This window comes from Gymnoscopelus microlampas, assembly GCF_963454915.1.
Source record: "Gymnoscopelus microlampas genome assembly, chromosome: 15".
Lineage (NCBI taxonomy): Eukaryota > Metazoa > Chordata > Actinopteri > Myctophiformes > Myctophidae > Gymnoscopelus > Gymnoscopelus microlampas.
The window spans coordinates 202,501-225,910 of NC_139952.1; the positions used below are offsets into that span (position 1 = coordinate 202,501).

The 23,410-nt window shown below is 40.5% G+C and overlaps 1 protein-coding gene across 1 annotated transcript in view; it reads right to left on the reverse strand.

Annotated features, from left to right (window-relative positions):
- Positions 1-19,834, reverse strand: part of LOC311061488 (stonustoxin subunit beta-like) — a 23,753-nt gene extending 3,919 nt beyond the window's left edge. The window contains exons 1-2 of the mRNA XM_084080145.1: positions 19,680-19,834; positions 9,599-9,648 (exon numbers count right to left, since the gene is read on the reverse strand). Of these exons, the coding sequence (XP_083936271.1) occupies positions 9,599-9,648; positions 19,680-19,693 (64 nt within the window). The 5' untranslated portion in view covers positions 19,694-19,834. The remainder of the gene's footprint in view (positions 1-9,598; positions 9,649-19,679) is intronic.
- Between the last annotated feature and the right edge of the window lie 3,576 nt (positions 19,835-23,410).

The window sequence follows — 23,410 nt, forward strand, 5'->3', positions numbered from 1 at the left end:
ACAAACATTTGGCAGACGGCTCCATTGTTATAGTGACCCGTGAGAGACCAACCGTGCAGAGGGGAAGGAGAGGACGAAAGCAGCGACGACCAGACCATATAAGGAGCGAAGCAGGGCCTGGAGAGGAGCAGAGGAAAAGAGAGGCTAAAGTGTTGCGACGCGCAACTCCGTCAGTAGGCCGCAATCCGCGGCCTTCGGAGTAAGTTTCCATCCACGCAACACTCGTTTGTGATAGCCCATACTGCTAGCAGCCCACAATACTTTACCTGAAACAGATGAACTGGCTCCATTGTTTCTGTATTTGCAGACGGTGATATGAAACAGACGTACAATTGAAGAGTCCTGGCTTGGTTTCCCTCCACCTGTTTTCCCCCAATATTTGCACATGATGGTTTTAGTACTCGTAGCCTTTTATGGTATTTAATAGCACCTGCACTTTACTTTACAATAAGTACTTGATGCACTATTGCTGTTTTTGCACATTCTGCTGTTGGCCGAAAGAAACCCCCGAGTTGCACTTGAATGGCCTAAAGTCCTCATAGTTGAACGCACTTTATATAGCACCGCACTTTACTTTCGTATAAGTAATTTTGCCTATTTTGCTATTTTAGTTGCGCTCCTGCTATTATTGTTGTTTTGTCCATTGTTTGCATTTTAGTAGTTTAGAGTACATTTTAGTTAGTTTAGCGGCGCCGTAGGAGGTTAGAGCATATTTTAGGATTGTATTATTTTTGTATGTGTTTTAAAGGCACAGAGGCCTCTTGTATCAGGGAAATTTCTAATAAATGTATGTTTACCCCTTTTTATCCGTTGTGTGGTTTCAGTTCCTCCTTGGTTTTATTGGTGTTGTGTTCTCTTTATGTATAAATACTTACCCAGTTATCTTGAACCTGTAAAAAGCCTGTTGAAACAAAGAGAGTTAATCCAGGAGTTCTTAGGCTCCTTTAATTCAAACCTAAGTGGCGTAGTCTGCAAGGTTAATAACTTTATTACATTGGTATACGCAACAATTACGCACCCCGCACTTTATTGTGCAATTGATATTTTATTGTTGTTAAAACCATTTGTGAATAAGTTAAAAGGTGTCATTACTCCACCAGTAAATTGACACAGTTAAATGTGACTCAGTCGGCAGTAGCTCACATGTAATTTGTAGATAGGGACAACACTAGTTGTCGATGCAAACATAACACTTCAGATCCCTTTTAGTTAGCGCATAGCAGTGACATATGATATGGTGCCTTTTTGCCTTGAATATTCATGAAAGGCAGAGTGACATGGTTTGTTTTTCGCCTTGAAAACAATGAAAGGCATTCAATGTTGCTATAGTCAGTATGCCTAAATTGTATGTCTTTCATTCACGTTTCCCCATTCAGACAGTATGGCATGAATACAGTCTCAAAGGGGAAACGTTTTTATTGTATTAGGACTCATAAATATTATATATACATATTTTTAGTATTTTAGTATTGTGTGGTTATTTTGTGCTGCACCACTATAGGCTATAAAGATATCCATTTAGTTTACTCGTTTTGAATCAAACCTGCACTAATTTGACTTGTGATAAAAAAAGCCATATAAAAAAAATACAGTAATTCATTGGTGTGAAAAATAAGAAATGTACTTTTACGTGTACTTAAGTATTTTTAAAAGTATTTACTCTTGATTACTTAAGTATATTTAAAAGCAAGTACTTTTTTACTCTTACTTGAGTAACATTTTGACTGAGCTACTTTTACTTGTAGTGGAGTAAATTTAAGCAGGAAGTATCTGTACTCTTACTCAAGTACTGGGAAAGAGTACTCTGTCCACCTCTGCTTATTATGCACGGGCGTCGAATGAAATAACGGCTCTATTGTTAAGTAGTTAATGTGTGAATTACTTTGAAACTAATGGCCAGTGGTCAGTATCACCTCAAGACAATAGTGAGTAAGTATCAACACCAGTCCACAACATATAAATACTAGATCTGTAAGTAAAAGTATTATTATCATTATTACAATTGTTGTATGACTATTACCTGCTTATGTAGGGCTTCTAGCGCCACCCAGTGGGTGTTCGTATTGAGCGCAGGACTGTGTGATTTATGGTTAATGCGACGTCACTTCCGGTTTGCGAGGAGTTTATTTTATTTACTTTCTTTATTTAGGCGGATTAGCGTGTGCATCTGTATGAGGAAAGTGTTGCCTAAGTGACTGAGTGATTTATATGTTTACTGTGTAAGTTTCAGAGGGATAAGTTAGTAGTTTGACAATATATACAGCAGTAACGATGTGGACTGCGCATGCGTCTGTGTGACGACTTCCGGTTTAGTTCCGGTGTTGTTGTAACTGCGACATTCATTTGGCCATGAATATTTTTTGTCAGTTCCTTATTGTCAGTCCGTTTCACACAATGTTACAATATACGTTTACACGATATAGTCATGTATAGATCTTGGATTGACTAGTGTCATTTGGTGAGTCTGTGATCGATTGCTGTGGTCCTCAAGCCAGAACACTTTGCGTCACATTTGATCTTGCGCGTGCGCACATAGTTGTTTTCGTCAACGACAGACAACGCAACAGTTAGCATAGATGGTTGGTATGATGAATATGCATGAATAATGGTTATTACTCAATGGGATAAACTCTTTCATTGTATTCGTATATGTTGCTTATATATCTATGTGTGTTGTCGTATGATTGACGTTATTTTCTTTTTGAGTGTTTCTGTGTATTATGCAGTTCATCTACATCTAATGTGGAGACCCAAAGCTAAGCTAATGTGTGTACTGGTATTTCAAGGCCTGGCAGAGAATAACGCTTCGTTTGTCGTAGTTTAGATTTGCGTTGTGAGCTGCACGTCTGCTATTTGCAAACATTTTTCTACTTTGGGTAATGTAAGCACATTTTAATACTAATAGTTTTACTGAAGCACATTAATTCCGGATCCTTTCTCATAATACAGTACTTCTACATCGCAGTATTGATACTTTTACTTAAGTAAAACATTCTATCACTTCTTTCCACCATGCCATTTCATTTATATTTGAATCACGTCAGTTTGCAATGCAATTCATAGCTAAAGATGTATAAACCTGTGTGATATAGTGATGTTATAGAGTACTTCTAACTATAGAGTACTGCTAACTGGGAAAGCAGTCAGTCCACACCATGCCATTTAATTTCTATTTGAATCACGTCAGTTTGCAATGCAATTCATAGCTAAAGGTGTATAAACCTGTGTGACGTTTTATAGAGTACTGCTAACTATTGTACTGCTAACTGGGAAAGCAGCCAGTCCAGCAGGGGCCATTCACACACTCTCTATGTTGTCTTGACAATGACGTTGACTCTAGTACCCCGGATGCGATGTTACAAGCAGCTGACCTGAACGTTGTGGTTGTCCTATGCTTATGCTATGCTAAACAACACATATACAGTAACGTAAAAAGGAATACATAGGACAAGAAATTAATTTATATACTATTGCTATAAAACAACAAATGTAGCCTACATGTTTAAGGTGACATTGCACTTATGTTATTGTGCTCCACTACGGTCACATTTCAATGTGTAAACATACAGATGCATTAACTATGTCCATGTGTATGATGCGACAGATTGAATAGCATATTATTGACTTCATTGATGCAACACATTTTGTACAAGTGATTAATGTCCCTGAAACGGTTACAGCCTTATTGTTGTTGTAATGTGTGAACATGATGGCGCTCAAATATTGTGCATTTATATTGAAGAATGTCAGCTTGTATGTAATTGTAATTGTGCTGAGACAGAGTGATTCACTCACACGAAGGTTATTGTCATTTACCATGCTCGAGCTGTATACAGCCTTCAACTCCAGTCTGCAAATCGGCCCAGTGATCTACACGAACCACATCTCGTGGCCCACTGTCTCCATTACCCACGACCTGCGCCCCAGACCTTCACTTCAGTTCAACATTGGGTATAAATTTAGCAATATTGACCATGATTTCATAAGAGTGTGTGGCTCACACTGAAATTTACAAAGTAGCTCAGCTCTTATAGCATGGCTACACGCTATACAGCAGTTGTGTGGGGGTACTGCATCGTTGGTTTGAGTCATTAGATGACATTGTTATGTTTGTCATATGTTTTGCTCCATGTAAATTTGATTCGTATTATGACTGGTTTCATTGCCCACATTCCATATCCTAAAGCCAATTTACAAGCTCTGATCTATCGCGTTTAGGAGTTCTCCTAACGCTGCCATGACCAATGACTAAATTAGTACAACAAGCTAACAAACATGTATCTGTTTTATTTAGATTAATTATGTGTGGCAATGTTTAAATTAAATGACGCACTATTTGAAAAATAATGTGTACATGTGTCTGAAAAAGGTGAGTCTGTGTATACATAGGCAGCTATTTATTTAAAGAAGGTTAATCAGCTACACAATGTTGTACGTCATCTCTGTCAGCTAAAAGAAGAATAGGGATGGCAAAGTTCGCTTGGGTGGGGGAGTGGTTTGGGGGCCGTGGCCAAAATTCACCATGTAGGTTGGGTCACTACCAGTCTACAGACCCATCCAACAGGGTACACTACTATATAGCTTGTACACACAGCGGCACATCCAATGAATTACATCAACAATGTTAAAAGCCAACTGCAAAAACAAACTTCCAAATGTATAAAATGTATAATCATTTGAAAATAGCAGATCTACAAGCTCACAATGCTTGTAGATCGGCTATTTTCAAATGGCCGAAATGTATGGGCTGAAGTGGTTACTGTATGTTTTGTAATGAAAATCTACAAAGTAACCACTGTAAGTCAACGTCACATGAAGATGTGTTTTTTTTTAAAACAAGGTACATTTACAGGTTACTATGTGTATAAAAAAGGAAACTCATCAGGCTCAAAGAGGAGTAAAATGATCTCTGCCCATCCATATTATAATGTGATCATTAACATGTGAGGCAACTGGTGACCTGAGCCATCATCAGGATTCGGTTATATTTGCATTGAATGAAAGCACACTGCATAATGACAGAATGGCCTATGCATTTTAGCCATGTGAAAGAATGCGGTTCTATTTGCATATAATCATTTTATGTAGAAAGACTATGTATTTTATTTGAAAACATGTACAGGTTAATATGTACATAAAAACGGAACAGATAATGTATCTACAGAGCATAACCTCATGTCTGCTTTTACTACGCAGAAGGGTACTATGAAAACATTAACAATACAATGTACATTTGAAAGTCAGAATCTTCAATAGGTCAATTTCTATGTACTAAGATCACTGTGCAGGAATATACACAATGCTTAGTCTTTAGGGTGGTTGTGTTCCGTTTGATATCCTTCTCTTATCACAGCAACTCACGAATCTTGCTGCTGTGTTTGCACATTGTTGTACTTCGCCCAGCAGATATGGGAGTTTTTTGACATTGGTCATGTTTTCAAAATCTCCGTGTGTGGTTGTAACCAAAAATAAAATAGCCGATCTACAAGTTCACAACGCCTCGCAATGCAAGGCGTTGTGAGCTTGTAGATCCGCTATTTTAAAATGGTTGCCTCTTTCATAGGTAATATTTGACAATGTTAGGCATTTTTTTTATAATAAAGTTTGTTGGTTACTTTTGACATAGTAATGGTCTTATTATTATTATTATTATTATTATTATTATTATTTCTTCATTTTAGAGGTATAAAAAGTCCTTAAATCTTCACTTTATAAATGAGCAGATACCCTGTATACACTTATACTGTATGTTGGCTTGTTTACTGTTGAGTGAGAAAACAATGTTGCACATTAACCCATTAAAACCGGGAAAACATCTGTGTCATTTTAGATTTTAGTGTTGGCTATTCATAAATAGCAGATATACAAGCTCACAGCGAGTCACTCCGTGCCGCGCTGTGAGCTTGTACATCTGCTATTTTTTAACCTTTTGGAAAAATCTTGAAAGTGTGAGAACTACTGATTTAGAAGGCATTTGTAGAATCGTCCTCAGGTCTTAATGGGTTTTAAGCTAATCATCTGGGGACCCCCCAAAATCATGTGTGGACCCCCAGTTGGGGAACCACTGCTCTAAGACACAGCTCATGGATATAGACGGATTTCCGCGCGACGTCATCACAGAGCAGAATGCGCAATCTGCGCATGCTCGGGGGAAACGAACCGGAAGCGCCGTTCACTCTGTTGTTGTGTTCGGGAGTTAGCCATAATTCTGCTATTATAGGCATAATAGGCATAATACTGCTATTATATACAAACAGATCCAACTTCCGACAAATCATTTTTATTGAGTAAACAAGGTATTACAAACTGCATAATTTAATGTACTTTCATTAAACCCGGTGAAGATCATTTCTTTTATGAATGGACATTTGACCAGAGCTGCTGCGGGTAATGGCGCCCTCTATAGGCTTACCCCTCCTCTGCGCGGTCATATCCTCTCATGTTTACTAACAGGAAACCCGTCTATAGATTCCAGAGACTACATCTGGAAGACTTTGAGCAGTTCTAGAGATCACTGCCCTCTGTACCAACCCGGGTATCTGGCCTTACAACCCAGATACTCACGTGTTCCTACAGAGCCCTTCCCACTGATTCTCTTTCACCCTCTGCTGCTACTTCCCCTTGTGAACCACTTGAGTTGGACATCTAGCTTTAACTTTTGCAGCATGTCTTGGCCTAGGTTTAGATAACCAGTAGGTATTTGTTCAGTTTTTATTTTTATTTTGTTTTGAGTTACCGACACACATGTGTGTGTCGGGCAGAAACCACATATCTCCATATTTCAACTATTAGTTTTTTTCATAAATTAATGCTCTACTTCCTTATACTATAACTATAGTTTCACACACAAGTATCAAAACTCTCTGATGTGCAACACGTTGCATAGAAACATTATGTGAAAGTGGTTTAGTGTGTCTGTGGGTTTTATAAATATTAAACCAATGAAAAGTTTTAAAGCTCTATGTAATGTGTGTGTGAATAAAATGTTATTTTTTTCCAATCTGTATGGTATAGTATGTTAATACTATGTTCTTCTATTGAGACATTTAGATCATGTGTCTAGGTTGAACACGACCTTTGACACCATTCTGTTTCTGGTTTGACACACATTTTGACCATAAGGTCAAAATGCAATTTCTCCCCAGAGCAAGCAGACAGGCTCTATTAGCTCAGTGGTAAAAAGTCAGTACTTGCACAGGAGACCTGGGTTCAAATCTAGGATAGAACAGGGAAGTTACATAGTGTAGCTTTAACAAGAGCTTGTGACTAAATAATAACTACATGGTTCTTTTCTTTACATTTCCTTCAAAGTATTTGTTTGGACATACAAGGTTTTCACCTGACAGCAACTCTGCAGCTCTGTTAACCACTTTAACCCTATGTTGGCCATGCCATTATAGGTGATAATTGTCAAAGGATATACAAAAATATACACAAAAGAGCAGATCTACAAGCTCACACAATGTGACACATTGTGAGCTTGTAGGGGGCAATAGAAAAGAAGAGGTTAATGGAAACAATACAAAATAATTAAGTTTCTATTTTTTTTGTTGTATTTGAAATACAATATGTCACAATGTGATATTAATAACCTGAGCTTGTATATATTTTATTTTTAATCATGAAATAAAGCTCTACAAGCTCACAATGCATCACGATGATGATGATGATGATGATGATCAGTTGAATACATAGGACCACAATGGAAACAAGCTCTCAGGGATTGTTTGTGTTATCCTTTTAGCATTGCTTGCTTAATTGTACTTGTTGTACTGCTTGAGTTGTCAATAGAGTATTCAATGAAATCAAAGTGAACTTTCTGTATCTGTTTTGTGACAGTATTGAATGGACTTTCATACAGGTGTATAAATAAATAGAAGAATTGATCAAATCCTAATCATACCCTCCCCTTAACCCATTTAGATATTTACCCATATTTTTTTTTAGATTTCTTTTGGCTATTCAAAAATAGCAGATCTACAAGCTCATAGCGCGGCACCGATTGCCACGCTATGAGCTTGTAGATCTGCTATTTTGTTTTAATCGTGAAAATATGTGCACATTCTTTAATATATATATATTTTAAAGGTGTAGTGAAATGAAAAATATGTTTTTCACACTTTTAGAGCATATCCGTGGTCATCATATGGGCATACCTAACAATAGATGCCAAAAAAAATGAAAAAAAAACATTTTTTGTGTATTTTTATATCTAAAGTCCCTAAAAAGCCAATCTTAATTACTTCCTGTAAACGAAAACGTGCTGCGTGATGACATAACGCAGCCTTCATGAATATAAATGAATCTTGATTACATGCACCTGTTTGATTCCCATAGCTGCACGTTCTTCAAACACAGCTGATTTTAATTACAGAGATACTCCGTTTTGAATCTCATTGAAGATGAGTGTATTACTCATTTTAAACTTCATATGCACACTAAAATATGTATCTGAAAACATTATAGGTTAGAAATAAGCCAGGTAGTAGCAAACGTGCTTCACTGGCCGTCTCTCTCTCACTTGTAAACAAACACTAGCCGTGTTGCGCACGGCTGAAGTGATTGAGATCCAACGTCCCATAGCCTGAAGGGATGGGACCTTCTGATTGGTTTAGAGTCAGTTGAACCGGCGTTTCAGACTGAACCTTCAAAATAAAATGACCGAAAATGTCACTGCAGTGCGTCTTTAAAGCGAAAATGTTTAACTCAAATCTTTGCTTCTGGGGGATTCTACAAATAAAAAAACTGTATTTTTTTTGTTTAACGTATGTTGTTATAATATCAGTGGTTCTCAAGCTTTTTCATGTCAAGGACCCCCGAAATGATATGTATTTGGCTGCGGACCCCCATCTGAAAATATTTTGTTCCAGGGACAAACAGATGCAAAGATTTGAGTAAAAATGTATATACATATTCAAATATTTGCAACTATTTTCACGATTATTGTTTTTCAAAAATAGCAGATCTACAAGCTCATAGTGCAGCAATCTGTGCCGCGCTATGAGCTTGTATATCTGCTATTTTTGAATAGCCAAAGAAATCTAAAGTGACACAGATGCGTTCCCGGTCTTAAAGGGTTAACCTCTCTACTAATAACATATTAACATAATGTTAGTCACCACACCAAAGTTTGGAGGAACGTTTACCAAGTCCCAACTACTAAGACTAAATTGGAATAGGAACACTACTGGGAGATTGGGAGACCCCTGTTACTGAACACTCTATAACAATGATTACTACCAGAATATAGAGCTTACACTTTTAACTTTCCCCCCAGAAAGATAATTCTCCCCCTTTAAGGACCAGGCCAAGGGGGAAAAAGAAACCCACCTGAATTCTCAGAAGCTCTCCTGAACAGTTTATAGATCAGCATCCAGGAAGAGGCCAACAGAGTATAAACCATATAATGTCAAATGTGTGATATTGACAGATGGACGGACGGACGGACGGACGGACGGACGGACGGACGGACGGACGGACAGACAGACAGACAGACAGACAGACAGACAGACAGACAGACAGACAGACAGACAGACAGACAGACAGACAGACAGACAGACAGACAGACAGACAGACAGACAGACAGACAGACACTCACTTCTTGTAATGAGTTGAGGATTCAGCCAGTCTTCTCCTCCATGAATCACTCTGTAGGAAGTAGAACAACAATGCATCAATGTCACTGTGGAACACATTAATGTCTCCACTACCTGACATTACAGTGTTTCTCTATTATCTTAAGTCTGGTCTGGCCAAAGTCACATGCCACCCAGCTTCGAGGAGAGGGTTTAGAAACATTTCTTGTTTTTAAATGTTGTAGGAATAGATACATGTTGTAGGAATAGACTATGTGACAACCAGGAATAGTTTAGTGACCACTGGAGAGACGGTTGACAGCCGGAATGTAGACGGAAACCGGGAGCAGTATGGGTCAGCGCCCCAGCCTGTGTCTTCCGTGAGGAAGAGGCCCAACAAATCCACGGTGAGGCCTTTAAGGAAGGCCATTCAAGCAAGCCGCAAGTGGAGCCTGCAGTACCACCACGGCCCATGACACCATCACGCCGAAGTGAAATGTTTGGAACGGGGGGAGTCTGGTGCAATGCTCAGGTCCTGGACCTGGTGAGACGAAGGAAGAGCCCAGCCAGGAGGCCATCCACAGAGCCTAGTCCCTCCACGTGCCAGAGCCTCTCGTCTCCCCCGGTCCCGGCAGAGTAGTTCCGGGGCCCTGTCTTTCCCTAAGAGGACTGACCGTGGGTAGCTACTGGGACGTAAGTCGGGGCTTGATCAACCCTGGCTGGGTCACCTGGGTGAGGGTGTATGTTGCCAGACCCGAAACACCCGTCGACCCCAGGCTACAACACTGATGATACGTCCCAGTTGCATCCATGTGATGTTTTTCTTTATAGTATAATTGCCATGGCACCAATCTGCAACCCTTGGGCATACAATGCAAAATGTATACATTCACAATTTAAACTGAAACGGTGCCGGTACAAAACGATGAAGAATTAATGTCCACACCATTGCACACATCCCAAAACCCTTCCCCAGGGGAAAAAAATATAATACGTATTTTTTTGTCTGAAAAAAAGTGTAGAGGCAAAATAGTACCCCCAACAAAATGTCAAACTTGACTCCCCACATTACGGTGTGATGGTAAATAAATAAATAAATAAGCAAACAAACAAACAAACAAACAAACAAATACAGAAAAGCTAGCTGCTGCTGCTCGCGGCTAGCACTGCTAACCAGAGCCAGCTCTGCTGCTAACTAGTTAGCATAGCCAGACAGGGACGCTAAATTATGGATTCCGCCAAAGTTATAGGAGGACCCACGTACCATAGCGTGGCGGCACGACCGAGGCTTGCTCAGCCACTCCTCACATAGACAGACAAATAGTGCAACATTTGCCTGGGATCAATTCTATTTTCGGGTTTCTGATCCGGTCTGGAGCGGAAATAACTTTATGTCATCAGGTGGACGGAACACACGACCGGAATCTCTGGCACTGTTTACCTCCAAAATTATTCCCCTAGTTTAAAATGTGTTTAGTTTGGTATGATCGTTTAGTTTCTTTTGGTATAATAATTGTTTGATATGGTCATCTTTTATTCTAACTCGTAGCACGACTAGCGACACTCAACTTATTGATTCGCATTATGTGGGGAACAAAAACAATGCGACGGAACACACCACAAGAACACAATTGTTTTTTGTTTCTTTTTCTAAACTGGATGACACGGCTCAGTTTTAGAATGAATACCAGGCTTTCTCCACGGTGGAATTGGAAAGCCTGGTGACACAAGGTTAGCTCAAAATAGGGTATTAGAAAGCTTGACAAATGAAGTCGACCAGCAGGCCAAGCTTATCTATAGTCGGCACCACCAACCAGCTGAGTGCACTTGGTCTGTTGTGCAATGCCAGGCTAAAGGCTAACCCTACCAAACCGTCTATCCCGACTGTCAGCAAACGTTTGTGCTTGTACAAACTTAGTGAACTTTGTATTTTTCCAATATTATCTTTGCACGGTTTCCGTTAACCTCTTATGCCCCCTACAAAGGCAAAATGGATGTCATCCGACTGTAGAGAACGACTCATCGGGAATGAGAGACTTTGTGTTCACGGAGACATTTCTGAAGAACACAATCACTACGCCACAAATGAGCTAACAGGGCTGACACTCCACAGAGCGGACAAATCAGCCGCATATTCGGGAAAACTACGCGGAAAATAGCAGATCTAAAAGCTCACAATGTGTCGCTGTGAGCTTGAAGATCGGCCATTTTCCAATTATCCTATGTATATAGGTGTGGCCTAATTAGTCACTTCTTTTGGGCTTGTTTTCATAGACCCGGTTGCTTATTTCTCTGGCAAAATCTGGCAACACTGATTAGGACCCTCACTTCATAGGTCTGTCACGCCGCGGGACTGGCCTCTGAGTCTGCAGATGGATGCTGTTATTGACCTGAGTAACAGAGCTGGCCACTACCATTGCCAAGTGTTTCTTCCCTCCCTCACAGCCTAAGATGAAACCCTAAAGACCCCATCCGTGATTCAGAACGCCACAAGGTGAGGCATCCCAGACACCAAGGACGGTGCACCCATTGACAGCTCATTGAAACCAAGACACAAACTCACTTGTGGAAGCAACCAGCAAGAAGAGCCTACACACTATAGTAATAGGAGTGATCAAATTACTGCACAACATACTAACGTTTGTTTTAAAAGTGCAGTTGGTGATATTATTTTGTTAAAAGGGTTAAAGGGATATTTCACTTTCAAATATGGGTTCATTCTAACGTCTACTCAGGCTTTTGTGTTCACCCCAGACAGTTGTTAAGTTGCTTGATTCAGTATTTAGATGTTTTATATTCATTTTATCAGACACTTCCTATACAAACCCATTGTAACTTCAAAACTTTTTTTTTTTTTTAATCATGTTAGACTCATTTAAAACACACTTTCTGGTGACTGATGTTGTCCTTCTAATTCATGAGGGTACCGTGTTTTTTCAATTACTTTTCTTATGTGTTTTATCTTTTATGTATATATTTTTTAATATCCCCCAAAAATATATTCTATGAAAATTTTAAAATGGCAAAAATAATTGAAAAAACATGGCCCCTTAAAATATTAGAAGGACAATATCAGTCACCAGCAGTGTTGGGACTAACGTAACGCGTTACGTAACGCAACTACTATTTGCGGTAACTAATAACGTAACGCGGTACCTTTTCCCATTCTGTAACGCCGTTAGAGTTACTGGCCCTCATTTATCAACGCGGTGCAGCCCAAATAATGGGCGTACGGCGTTTTCACCGCAATTTTCGTCATTTATCAATATATCCTGACGTGGGCTTTATCCTACGGTACGCTGAGATCTCACGTCTGGTCGAGACCAGTTGTTGACGTTGGCTGCGCCCGTTTATTCCATTCTAGACCTGCGGAGCACCATTGTCTGACTGTCTGACAAGCATCTGGACACATAATCCACTCCTAAATGTGTATAAATACACTAATAAATACTCGCTGTGAAAATATATCATTTTATAAAGTAATTTAAACAAACTGCTTTAACAGTCATTCAGATAAGATTGTAGATCTGTCTGTATTGAAAATAGCAGATCTACAAGCTCACAAGCCAGAGTTGCATCGCAACGCGTTGTGAGCTTGTAGATCTGCTATTTTCAAAAATATACGAGCGCTTTTGCGCCGGGAGTCCCGCGGTCGGGACTCCCGGCCACCTTTTCATGGACAGTGAGGTCTACAAACTTACAGTAGCTTGTCCTATGTTATGGAGTTATGTCATAGAGAGTTATGTAGGCTACACAACCTGGCTGGGTTAAGAATATAAACCCGACGCTCCAATATTAACGTGGCGGCACGGAATCACTGCATTCCGCCCGAGTCTCATGTACCGCTACGCTACGGAAAGACGAAGTTGGGCGGGCGCATGTGTGTGTGTGTGTGTGTGTGTGTGTGTGAGAGAGATTTGATAAATGTGACTTCGACGTTGGTGTACGGCCGAATATATGGAAAAATATATGGCGGTTTATATGCTGCGTTGATAAATGAGGGCCACTGTGATTTAAATGGGTACGTTACTTGCGTTACTTTATGTGATCCAAATGGACTGTTTTCAGCGGAGCAGACTCCTCTCCGCAGGAGCCAGCAGGCGTCTGCAGGCAGCGGTCCCTCTCAGACAAACTTGATGAAAAAGTGAAAGTGCCAGAGAGGACTGTGATTGGTTAACGCTGGGTAAAATTTCAGGTTAAGCCAATCAGAGACAGAGTTGGGCGGGTCTTGTCTTATGGGGAAATACACAGACACACAAACACTTGCTAACACACACACACACACACACACACACACACACACACACACACACACACACACACACACACACACACACACACAGCAACACGCCCACCGGCACCATACACACACACACACACACACACACACACACTCACACACACACACACACACACACACACAATGGCAAACGACAGCAGCAGCACATTTACAGCTTGGCGATTTAGGCACTATTTTGAATAAGGTATAAAAGATGAAAAAAACATTTCTGTAAAATGTAAACTCTGTGCAGGACAAAAACATCCATCCACATCCAAAAAGAGCAACGCGAATCTGCTTAAACACCTCAGTAATGCACATGGGACTACAAAACTGGTTCCCAAAGACCTCACCGTACCTACAACCAGCAGTGACTCAGACACAGATGGAGCAACACCAGCAAAACAGACAAAAATTGATTTTTTAAAAATCGCCACATGACATTGTCACCCAGAATCAACTTAACCGTTTGATTGCCAGGTATGTTGTAGAGGAGATGCTGCCCATTGCAACAGTAGAGTCTATTGCCCTCAGGCAACTAGTCAGACACATACCAGTCAAAGGAGTGAATTCAGGGCCACAGTGCAGAAAGACATTTTCAAAGTACCTGGACATTGAATATACCAAAATGGAAGTTGAGTTTAAAAATAAATTTGATATCTCTCTACCACTGCAGACATATGGACTGCATGCAATAAAAGCTCTCTTGGTGTAACCGCACATTGGATAAATCCACAGAACATGCAACGTGGGAAAGCAGCGTTGGCATGCAGAAGATTCAAAGGTCGGCATACCTATGACAGTATTGCAACTGAGCTAGATAACATTCACTCATCCCATGGCATATCCCGAAAAATCACAGCAACGGTCACAGATAATGGCTCTAATTTTGTCAAGGCATTTAAAATGTACCAACCACATGAGGAGGATGAAGATGAGGAATCTCTAGAGGATGAGGTGACCTTTACAAACATTGGGGATGTACTGCTGGATGGTGCTGCTAATGATGATGAAGATGATGTGATTTCTTTACCCCCACACCAGAGATGTGCATCACACACATTAAACCTCATCTCATGCACTGATGTGGATAAGTGGTTACTGTCAAAACCTGAAACAAAAACTGTCTACAGAAATGCTACCACAAAGTGTGCAGGGTTGTGGAACAAGGCCAGTCGATCACCTGCAGTCTCGGAGCAAGTGGACGACATTATTGCCAAGAAGCTGCTAGTACCTTGCACAACTAGGTGGAATTCGTTTTATGATGCCCTGGCTCGAATTTCTGGGATACCGGTGGTGGATTTGGACACCATCTCCTCCAAACTACAGATGAAATGTATCAGTGAAAGGGAACATCTGTTTCTCAAAGAGTACTGTAGTGTCATGAAGCCACTTACTGTGGCACTGGACATTCTTCAGGGAGAAGAACATTGTTTTTATGGCACACTCCTACCCACACTGGAAATATTGATGTCCAAGACTCTGGAAATGAAGAATGAACTGCAAATCCTCGTTGGCCTACCAGATGCAATTGTGCAGGTAAGAGCTGTTATTTTCTTTTGCATTAAAATAAATAATTAAATCAGCCAATTGCATTGTATTTTATAAATGTCATGCATATGGGTGTATAAGCTGTGTGACAGTGTGATTGATATGTACTGTAGTAGCCCACATGTGTGTGTGTATGTATGAGACAATCAACCTGCAAAGCATTTTAGTTGTTAAGTGTACAACATGTACAACATATAGGTTAGGCCTACACAATGTGTGGCCCTGAAATAAAATGCATTATGAAACTATGTTTACGTAAATGCAATCTTTTTTTTTTTTCTTTAAACTATTCTCATTATGTATACAGTATAAGTCAATAATGTTTTTTGTCTTTTGCACTCTTGTTATATATGCATCATTTAAGGCAATCAAAACCAGATTTGCAAGCGTTCTTGCTAGTGAAGATGCTGTCCTGGCTGCTGTGACACTACCGAAGTTCAAGCTGCGTTGGTTGCGTGACCAGGAGAGGAAAGACCAGGCGAAGGCAAGAATGCTAGCAGAGTGCCGAAAACAGGCCCTTGAGCAGGAGCAGCAACCAGGTACAAGCAACCCAACACCACAGCACAGGGTCTACCAAAGCGGAGGACTTCTTTTCCTTTCCAGAGGATGAGAACACCTCTACCCCTGCTGAAGATGAAGTAGCTAATTACCTCAAATCAGGAGCAACAGGGATAGACACTCTTAATCAATTTCCTTTGATAAAGAAAATATCTCTTAGATATAATGCAGCCACTCCATCCAGTGCCCCAGTAGAAAGACTCTTTAGCCTGGGGAGCTTGATTCTGTGTCCAAAGAGGAACAGACTATCAGATCAAAAGTTTGAGAGGCTTCTGCTTTTGAGATACAACCATTGGTTTGAGGGCTAGGAAGGAAGAAATGAATGGATGGATGTTTTCTGTGGATAAATAGTGATATGTTTATTTGGAGAGGGGTAGACAGAGAGAGAATACATAATACTACTCTCTGCTGGACTAAAGAGACTGAAGGAGTCTTGGAGTATTTTGTGAACTGTTAACCCATTTATGTTTTGGTTGAATACCTCTTGTTATGCATTGCACAGACATTGCAGCCTTACTGAAAAGCATCTCAAGGTCTTTGTTTATGCTAAATGGCCAGATGTGAGGTAAATTATTTCACTGTTAGTTTCTCTTTGTGAGGCTGAAAATAGTTTGTTTGTCTTCAGTGTCAGTCTAACAGTTTATTATTTATTGTATTGTTACTGTAGTTCTTGTTTAATTGTTACATTGCCAAAAGAGTGTAGTTGTTGTTAATGTGTACACTGCTGACAAAAGAGTGTAGTTGTTTTACTTGCACAATGTCAAAATAGTATGCTGCTATAAGAGTGTGTTGTTTTATTTTCTTCATATTGCACTACAAGTGCACTACAGTTGTTGAGGCTACAATAAAGATGCCTGTCAAAATGTCTAAAAATATCTTTTGTGTTTTATTGTTCCACTACATTTCATAATAATTGCTACAATGATAGGGAGTTGTCTTTTCTCTTCCTGTGCCACAGAAACCACAAAAAAAACACAAAAACCTTTATTTGTATTGTTGTTATTTTGAAAGTAAAGTAAAGTAACTAGTTACTAGTTACTTTTATAATTTAGTAACTAATAAAGTAACAAGTTACTTTTTTGAGGGCAGTAACTATAACTGTAACTAGTTACTTTTTAAAAGTAACTTGCCCAACACTGGTCACCAGAAACAAGGATGTGTGTTTTAAATGAGTCTAAAGCCTTGTACACACCAAGAGAAGCTAAAAAACGTATTAGCTTTGATTTGAATGTAATCTCTACGCAAATGATCATTTTCATTTCATCAGTTTATATTATCGTCCAGAATCTAGACAACAAAAAGTGAGTTTCTATAGACTCCCGAGTCCTCATCTTTGAAGCAGCTTTTTGAAGCAGCTTCTATTCCATAACTAGCCTTCAGACAGTGTGTACTGTCAGCCGCTCTTTACAGTCGCTGTGTTCTTATGAAGCAGTTAGTTACATTTGTGCTTATTTATTAATTCATTAATTAATAACCTTTAGATGACAGAGTACAGTATGTGATCACTGAGTATGTGACCGCCTCTCGAGGTCTGTCACCGGGCACAGAGAGAGGACTAAAATATGCGATGATCTGAAGGGCTTTCCATTCTCTTCTACCCCCGGAGAACGGTGGGGGAGCGGGTGGAGGGGAGAGGCAGAGACGGGCTCTTTACCATATCATGCAATCCCCTGTGGTAAACAAGTTCTGTGTCTACCCGACATGACTTTTTCTTTTTTACTAAATAATCGGTGTATAAAGAATAATGTCGCTCAAGTATAGCGAAGCATCAAACAGACCAGAGGCGAAATACCAGGGAATAATGCAATATGTTTTTTTTCTTTTTACTTGTTAATTGGTCATTGTTCAACCCGTCTACCAGTGACATCATCGTTAGGCATGATTTTTTTTCCAACAAGATTTCACATTTTTTATTTTGATTTTTATTAACACGAGAACAATGGCTTCTTTAATTGCATTGCAACTTTCCAGGAATAGAAAGCCTGCAGTTTCTATTAGCTTGGATTCCCCATTGATGATGTCACTGGTAGACGGGACTCTGAACTGTCCACAGCCCTCCTCTGAGACACAGACCGAGTAGAAAAAAATGGTACCATTTTATCATGAGTATTAGTGAGGACCTAGTATATGAAGATAGGTTGAAAATCGGTGAAGTCGTCCTTTAACATGGTTAAAATGGAGTTTGAAGTTACAATGGGTTTGTATAGGAAGGGGGCGTGCCTGATGAATATCAAATATCTAAATACTGAATCAAGCAACTTAAAAACTGTCTGGGGTGCACACAAAAGCCTGAGTAGTTGTTAAAATGGCCCCAAACATTATGTGAAACATAAGTGAAATATTCCTTCAAATAGCTCTACATTCTGATGGCAATCATTTCTATAGATTGTTTGTTCAGTCGGGTGGTTCAGTAAGGTCTTCCCGTATGTTCAGCTCTTTAGCGTAGAGAAAGTACATTTTCAGGTTGGGATACCAATTTCAACATTTAACATTTAAGCTGATAAATTGGTACTCTCTCCTGATTGGATGAAATTGTCAACTCACAACAACAACAATAATAATAATAATAGTAATAATAATAAGGGTAATAATAAGGGTAATAATAATAATAATAATAATAAAAAAAAAAGAAAAGTGTTGAAAAAAACGGCCTCCTGGTGGCGCTATAATAGGGCAATGTTAAAGGGTGGCATTTGTTCTTCAACATAGTGCGAATGTGCGTGCAAAGTGTCACCTCAATCGGACGCTGCGTTCATGATTTGTGGCATTTTGTTCAAAACGGACCACTTCTGCAAACTTTAGATGTCAATGTTAGCCAATCAGGATGAAATATGAAAAATCAAACAGTTCCATCTTGATCAAATGACTATAAAGATCATGTGTACCGATTCGTGTGAAATTTGGATAAATTCTGAAGGCTTAATATCCAAAAATGTGTTTTACATAAATCGGCCTCCTGATGGCACTGTAAAAGGCAAATGTGAAAAATGCAGGGCAGATGTTTTTCCTTGGCCTCTAGGGAGTGTGCGTGCAAAGTTTCATGCAGATCGGTGCAGTTATAGTTAAAAACACAAATCAGCCTTTTATAGCGCCACCATGAGGCTGATTTGAAAAATGTCAAGTGGCATTTCTTCCTCGGCCTAGTGGGAATGTGTTTGTGAAATTTCACGGAAATCGCAAGCTGCGTTCATGATTTGAGGCATTTTGTTCAAAACGGACGAATCCTGCAAATTTTGGAAGCCAACCTTAGCCAATGAGGATGGAATATGAGAAATCGGACAGATCCGTGACTATAGAGATACTGTGTACCGATTTGCATGACGTTTGGATAAAATCTGTAGGAGTAATATTAAAAAATGGGTTTTGCACAAATCGGCCTCCTGGTGGCGCTATAACAGGCCCATGTGAAAAATTTGAGGCAGAGGTTCTGAATTGGCATCCAGGGAGTGTGTGTGCACAGTTTCGCAGTGACCGGGCTAACGGTGCCGGAGATTCTGGTAACACACGGACAGGATACACACACACGGACGGACGGACGGACGGACGGACGGACGGACGGACGGACGGACGGACAGACATGCCTTTCGGCCTGGCGGAGACAATAATAATAATAATAATAAATGCCAACAATAAATTCGCTGCTTTGCATGCAGTGTGAACACACCATAAGGGAAACACTGCATTATCTTGAATGAACACAGTCCACGTCTACTCACTTGAGATTCTCCATTGCAGCAGAGATCGATGCCAGTCCCGCAGCAGGCAACACGGTGAGAAGGAGGTCCAGTTCTCTCAAATGGGAGGGATTCGATTTTAAAGCTGAGGCCAGAATTGTACAGCTTCTCTCCGACAGCCCGCAGTTAGTCAGTCTAAGAATAAAACACCAAATTGTTTGTTATGAAATACATTGTTCTTGCATAGAGATTCTGCTTAACAACTTGTACAGGACCTGCTCTGGATGGACTGTCAGGGTTATGGAGTAGGGACCCAAGAGATATAAAGCACAGACAGGCAGGAGTTTCCTGAACTAATTAATCTTTACCTAATCTTAGCTGGTTGCCAAAGCAAACCAATGACATTATACTATTCTGCAAAACATATATAATACTTTATGTATGCAAAGAACATGGCATATCAACATTTCAATAGACCACATTGAAAGTCTACTGTATGCTAGCTCTGAATCATAGTTCAGTTCCTCTCCCCTTAAGGCTATGCTACCGATGAGCCAATGCGCCCGCACCACAGGCAGGAGTAAGAAGGACGTATGACATACTGTAGATGTCATTGTGACTGGAGAGCTAGGACGTGGCTTCTGTGTTCATGAACTGAGAAGAATCCTGGAGGTAAGACACAGAAGTAGTAACGCGGAACGTTGGAATGTCACAACAACATCTCGGTGGCACCATGCAGCCAACTTTAGGACGGCACCCCCGAACCTCGGAATGAACGTCATATTGTTGTCTGGACAGAGCCGAACTGACTTTATTTTGGCATTAAAAGTGAACTTCTGCATATGGCTTTTGATGTTAACACTACAGTGTCATACTTTGACAAGCCCCCAGCCCCCCAGCTTAAAAGAACGCCTTTGATTATACCGTGTGTGTGTGTGTGTGTGTGTTTGTGTGCGTGTATGTGTGTGCGTGCGTGCGTGCGTGCGTGCGTGTGTGCGTGCGTGCGTGCGTGCGTGCGTGTGCGTGCGTGTGACGCATGTGTGTGAGTGAGAGAAATAAATAATCAGTGGTGGGAAAGTACAAAAATGTTTTACTGAAGTAAAAGTATCAATACTACAATGTAGAAATACTCTGTTACAATTAAAAGTCTGGAATTCAAAAATAACTTGAGTAAAAGTACACAAGTATTGGTATCAACATGTACGTAAAAGTAGAAAGTACTCATTATAATGTCCCATTTCAAGTTCTTAAAAAGAATGAAAATCTTTTGAAAATAGCAGATCTAAAAGCTAGTCAGTTGAAGGTGTGTGGAAAGATGGCGGCAGTGGCAGTGGGTGGTTTGGAAGGCTCCACTCATCTGCAAACTTTTTTTAACAACGCTGCCCTTAAACTCATCTTCCAATTTGTTGTGGTATTTTTGGGGCTTTTTAGTAAGTCACTGCACTATTCTATTTTGAAATGGTGCGGTAAAAACAAGAGAAAACATAATCTTCACAACGCCGGTCTGTACCTCCTCGTCTGTGGCCTCCTACTGCTGGTGCCTGTCCTATCCACCTGTGACACACCGGGTACAGAGGCTAAAGAGCAACACTGTGAGGACCACACCAGTGATCCACTTGGCATCTTATCAGTAAAAACACAACTGAATTTTCTTGGACATGGCTACGTTGTCGTCTTTGAACGGGTTCTCAAGGATGGCCGCGCTCAGGTCATTAAGTCATCACACAAACCCATAACGAGACGATTGAGCAGCAGTTGGCACACAGCCAAAATGCTATTACTACTGTTGCTGTTATCAGGGGACGTTCAACGTAACCCTGGGCCCTCTCCACAACAAGCGGGCGGCTATGCAACGAAGCAAGACACCGGGAGGCATGCGTTTAGGGTTAGGGTGCGGGTTTGGTTCGGGTTTACTGTTTAATGTCGGAGCACTGCGCTGTCGGAGGAATGCGCTGTCGGACTAACGTATTGCACCCCAAGACACCATCCTGCAGGTGCAGTTTGAATCATCTCCAGTGATCGAATTCCTCCAGACTGTAACGCCATCTACAACAATCCCGCTGTCACAACTTACCGGTGCTCGCATGTCGCTGGGTGGCATGTGTCCGGGTGGAACCGCGGCGGACGCTGCCCTGGGGGGGGCGGGAGAGGAGTTTCGTCGGTAGGATTGCTTGGCGGAGGCATGGATAGATGAACAAGCCTTTTCAACCACCGTTGCTGGAATCAACTCGCCGGGCGTTCGGGAATCTACGGGTGTCACGGTGCCAGCTGGGCTCGTGCAGCGGCCAACGTTACATCGCGGAGGAGCGGCGGAGAACACCGTGCAATGTCATCCGGCACGCGCTGCTGTTTCGGCAGTAGTGGAGTGTGATCAGCCCCGGGCCGGTGCCATTGGCACTCGGGTGAGTCCTGAGGTTGCATATGCCTTATCAACAACAACAGACAGTATTCACGATGACCCGCCTGGGACAGTAGTCAAGTGTAAACAAAGACGAAGCCCCGCGGGGGGTAAACAACAGTCACGTGACTCTCGTCATCGCGCAACACTAAAACAGAGAAAGCTCAAGTTCTTTCAAACTGTAAATCATGCACAAGTCATTTGGAATCCATACTCAAAACCTAAAGGATTACTGGGGGGTCATTTAAATATCAGAAGCCTTTTACCAAAAATAGACCAGATAAGGAAATTGCTCATGGAGTCTAATTTGGATTTTTTTGTGTATATCTGAGAGTTGGTTGAACTGCAATGTCTCCACTGACCGAGTTAATATATCTGGATACTCATGCTATAGGAAAGACAGAATAACAGGTAAAGTAGGATGGGGGGGTGTTCTAATTTACATTAGGGAGCGTTTTAAATGTGTAGAACTTGAACTGGATGTAAACTTGGAGTGTTTGGGACTTAATGCAATACTTTCCCCAAATATGAATTTTAATATAGTTGTGCTTTATAACCCTCCATCTCATAATGTTGATCTGTATAATGAACTCAAGAGTCTTCTTTCTGCTTGTGATAAATGCAATGAGACCATATTTTTTGGTGACTATAATGTCAACTGGATGGATAAAAGGGGTAAAACTAAACTGAAATCTGTTATGGAGAAATTCAAATATAAACAGCTGATAGATAAACCTACCCGCATTGCTAGAAAGAGTGAAACTCTTATTGATCTGATTTTCACAAATAGGCCAGAGAGAGCAATAAAAACCTATAATCTTATTACTGGACTCTCAGATCATAATATGATATTAATTGTAAGAAAACTAACAGACAAACGTTTAGTTCACTATAACAAAAAATAAAATAAAATTTCAACGACAGGAATTCCTAGGACAAACATAGCCATCTTTGAACATGAGCTAATGGAAGTCAACTGGGAAAAGGTAACTAGAGAGTCAGATTTAAATAACAGTGTAAATCATTTCACCACAATCATGGGCAATTTGATAAATAAATACACAAAAACTTGGAAAAGCAGACCAAAGAAATATTCTCGCCCATGGTTTAATAATGATATTCTCCAGCTCACTAAAAAACGAGATTTTGCCCTTAAAAGGTCATTAGTAACAAAAAACAACACTGACCACTTCCTCTTCACTGGTCTGAGGAATAAAGTAGTGTCTGAGCTAAGAAAGGCTAGGAGTAACTACTTCCTCAAGCTTATTGAAGAGGCCAATGGCAACAGCTCTAAACTATGGCAGCATATCAATAGATTAACAGACTCCAGCAAGCACAAGCACCCTAAAATTAATAGTCTAAAAGTAGGCAATAA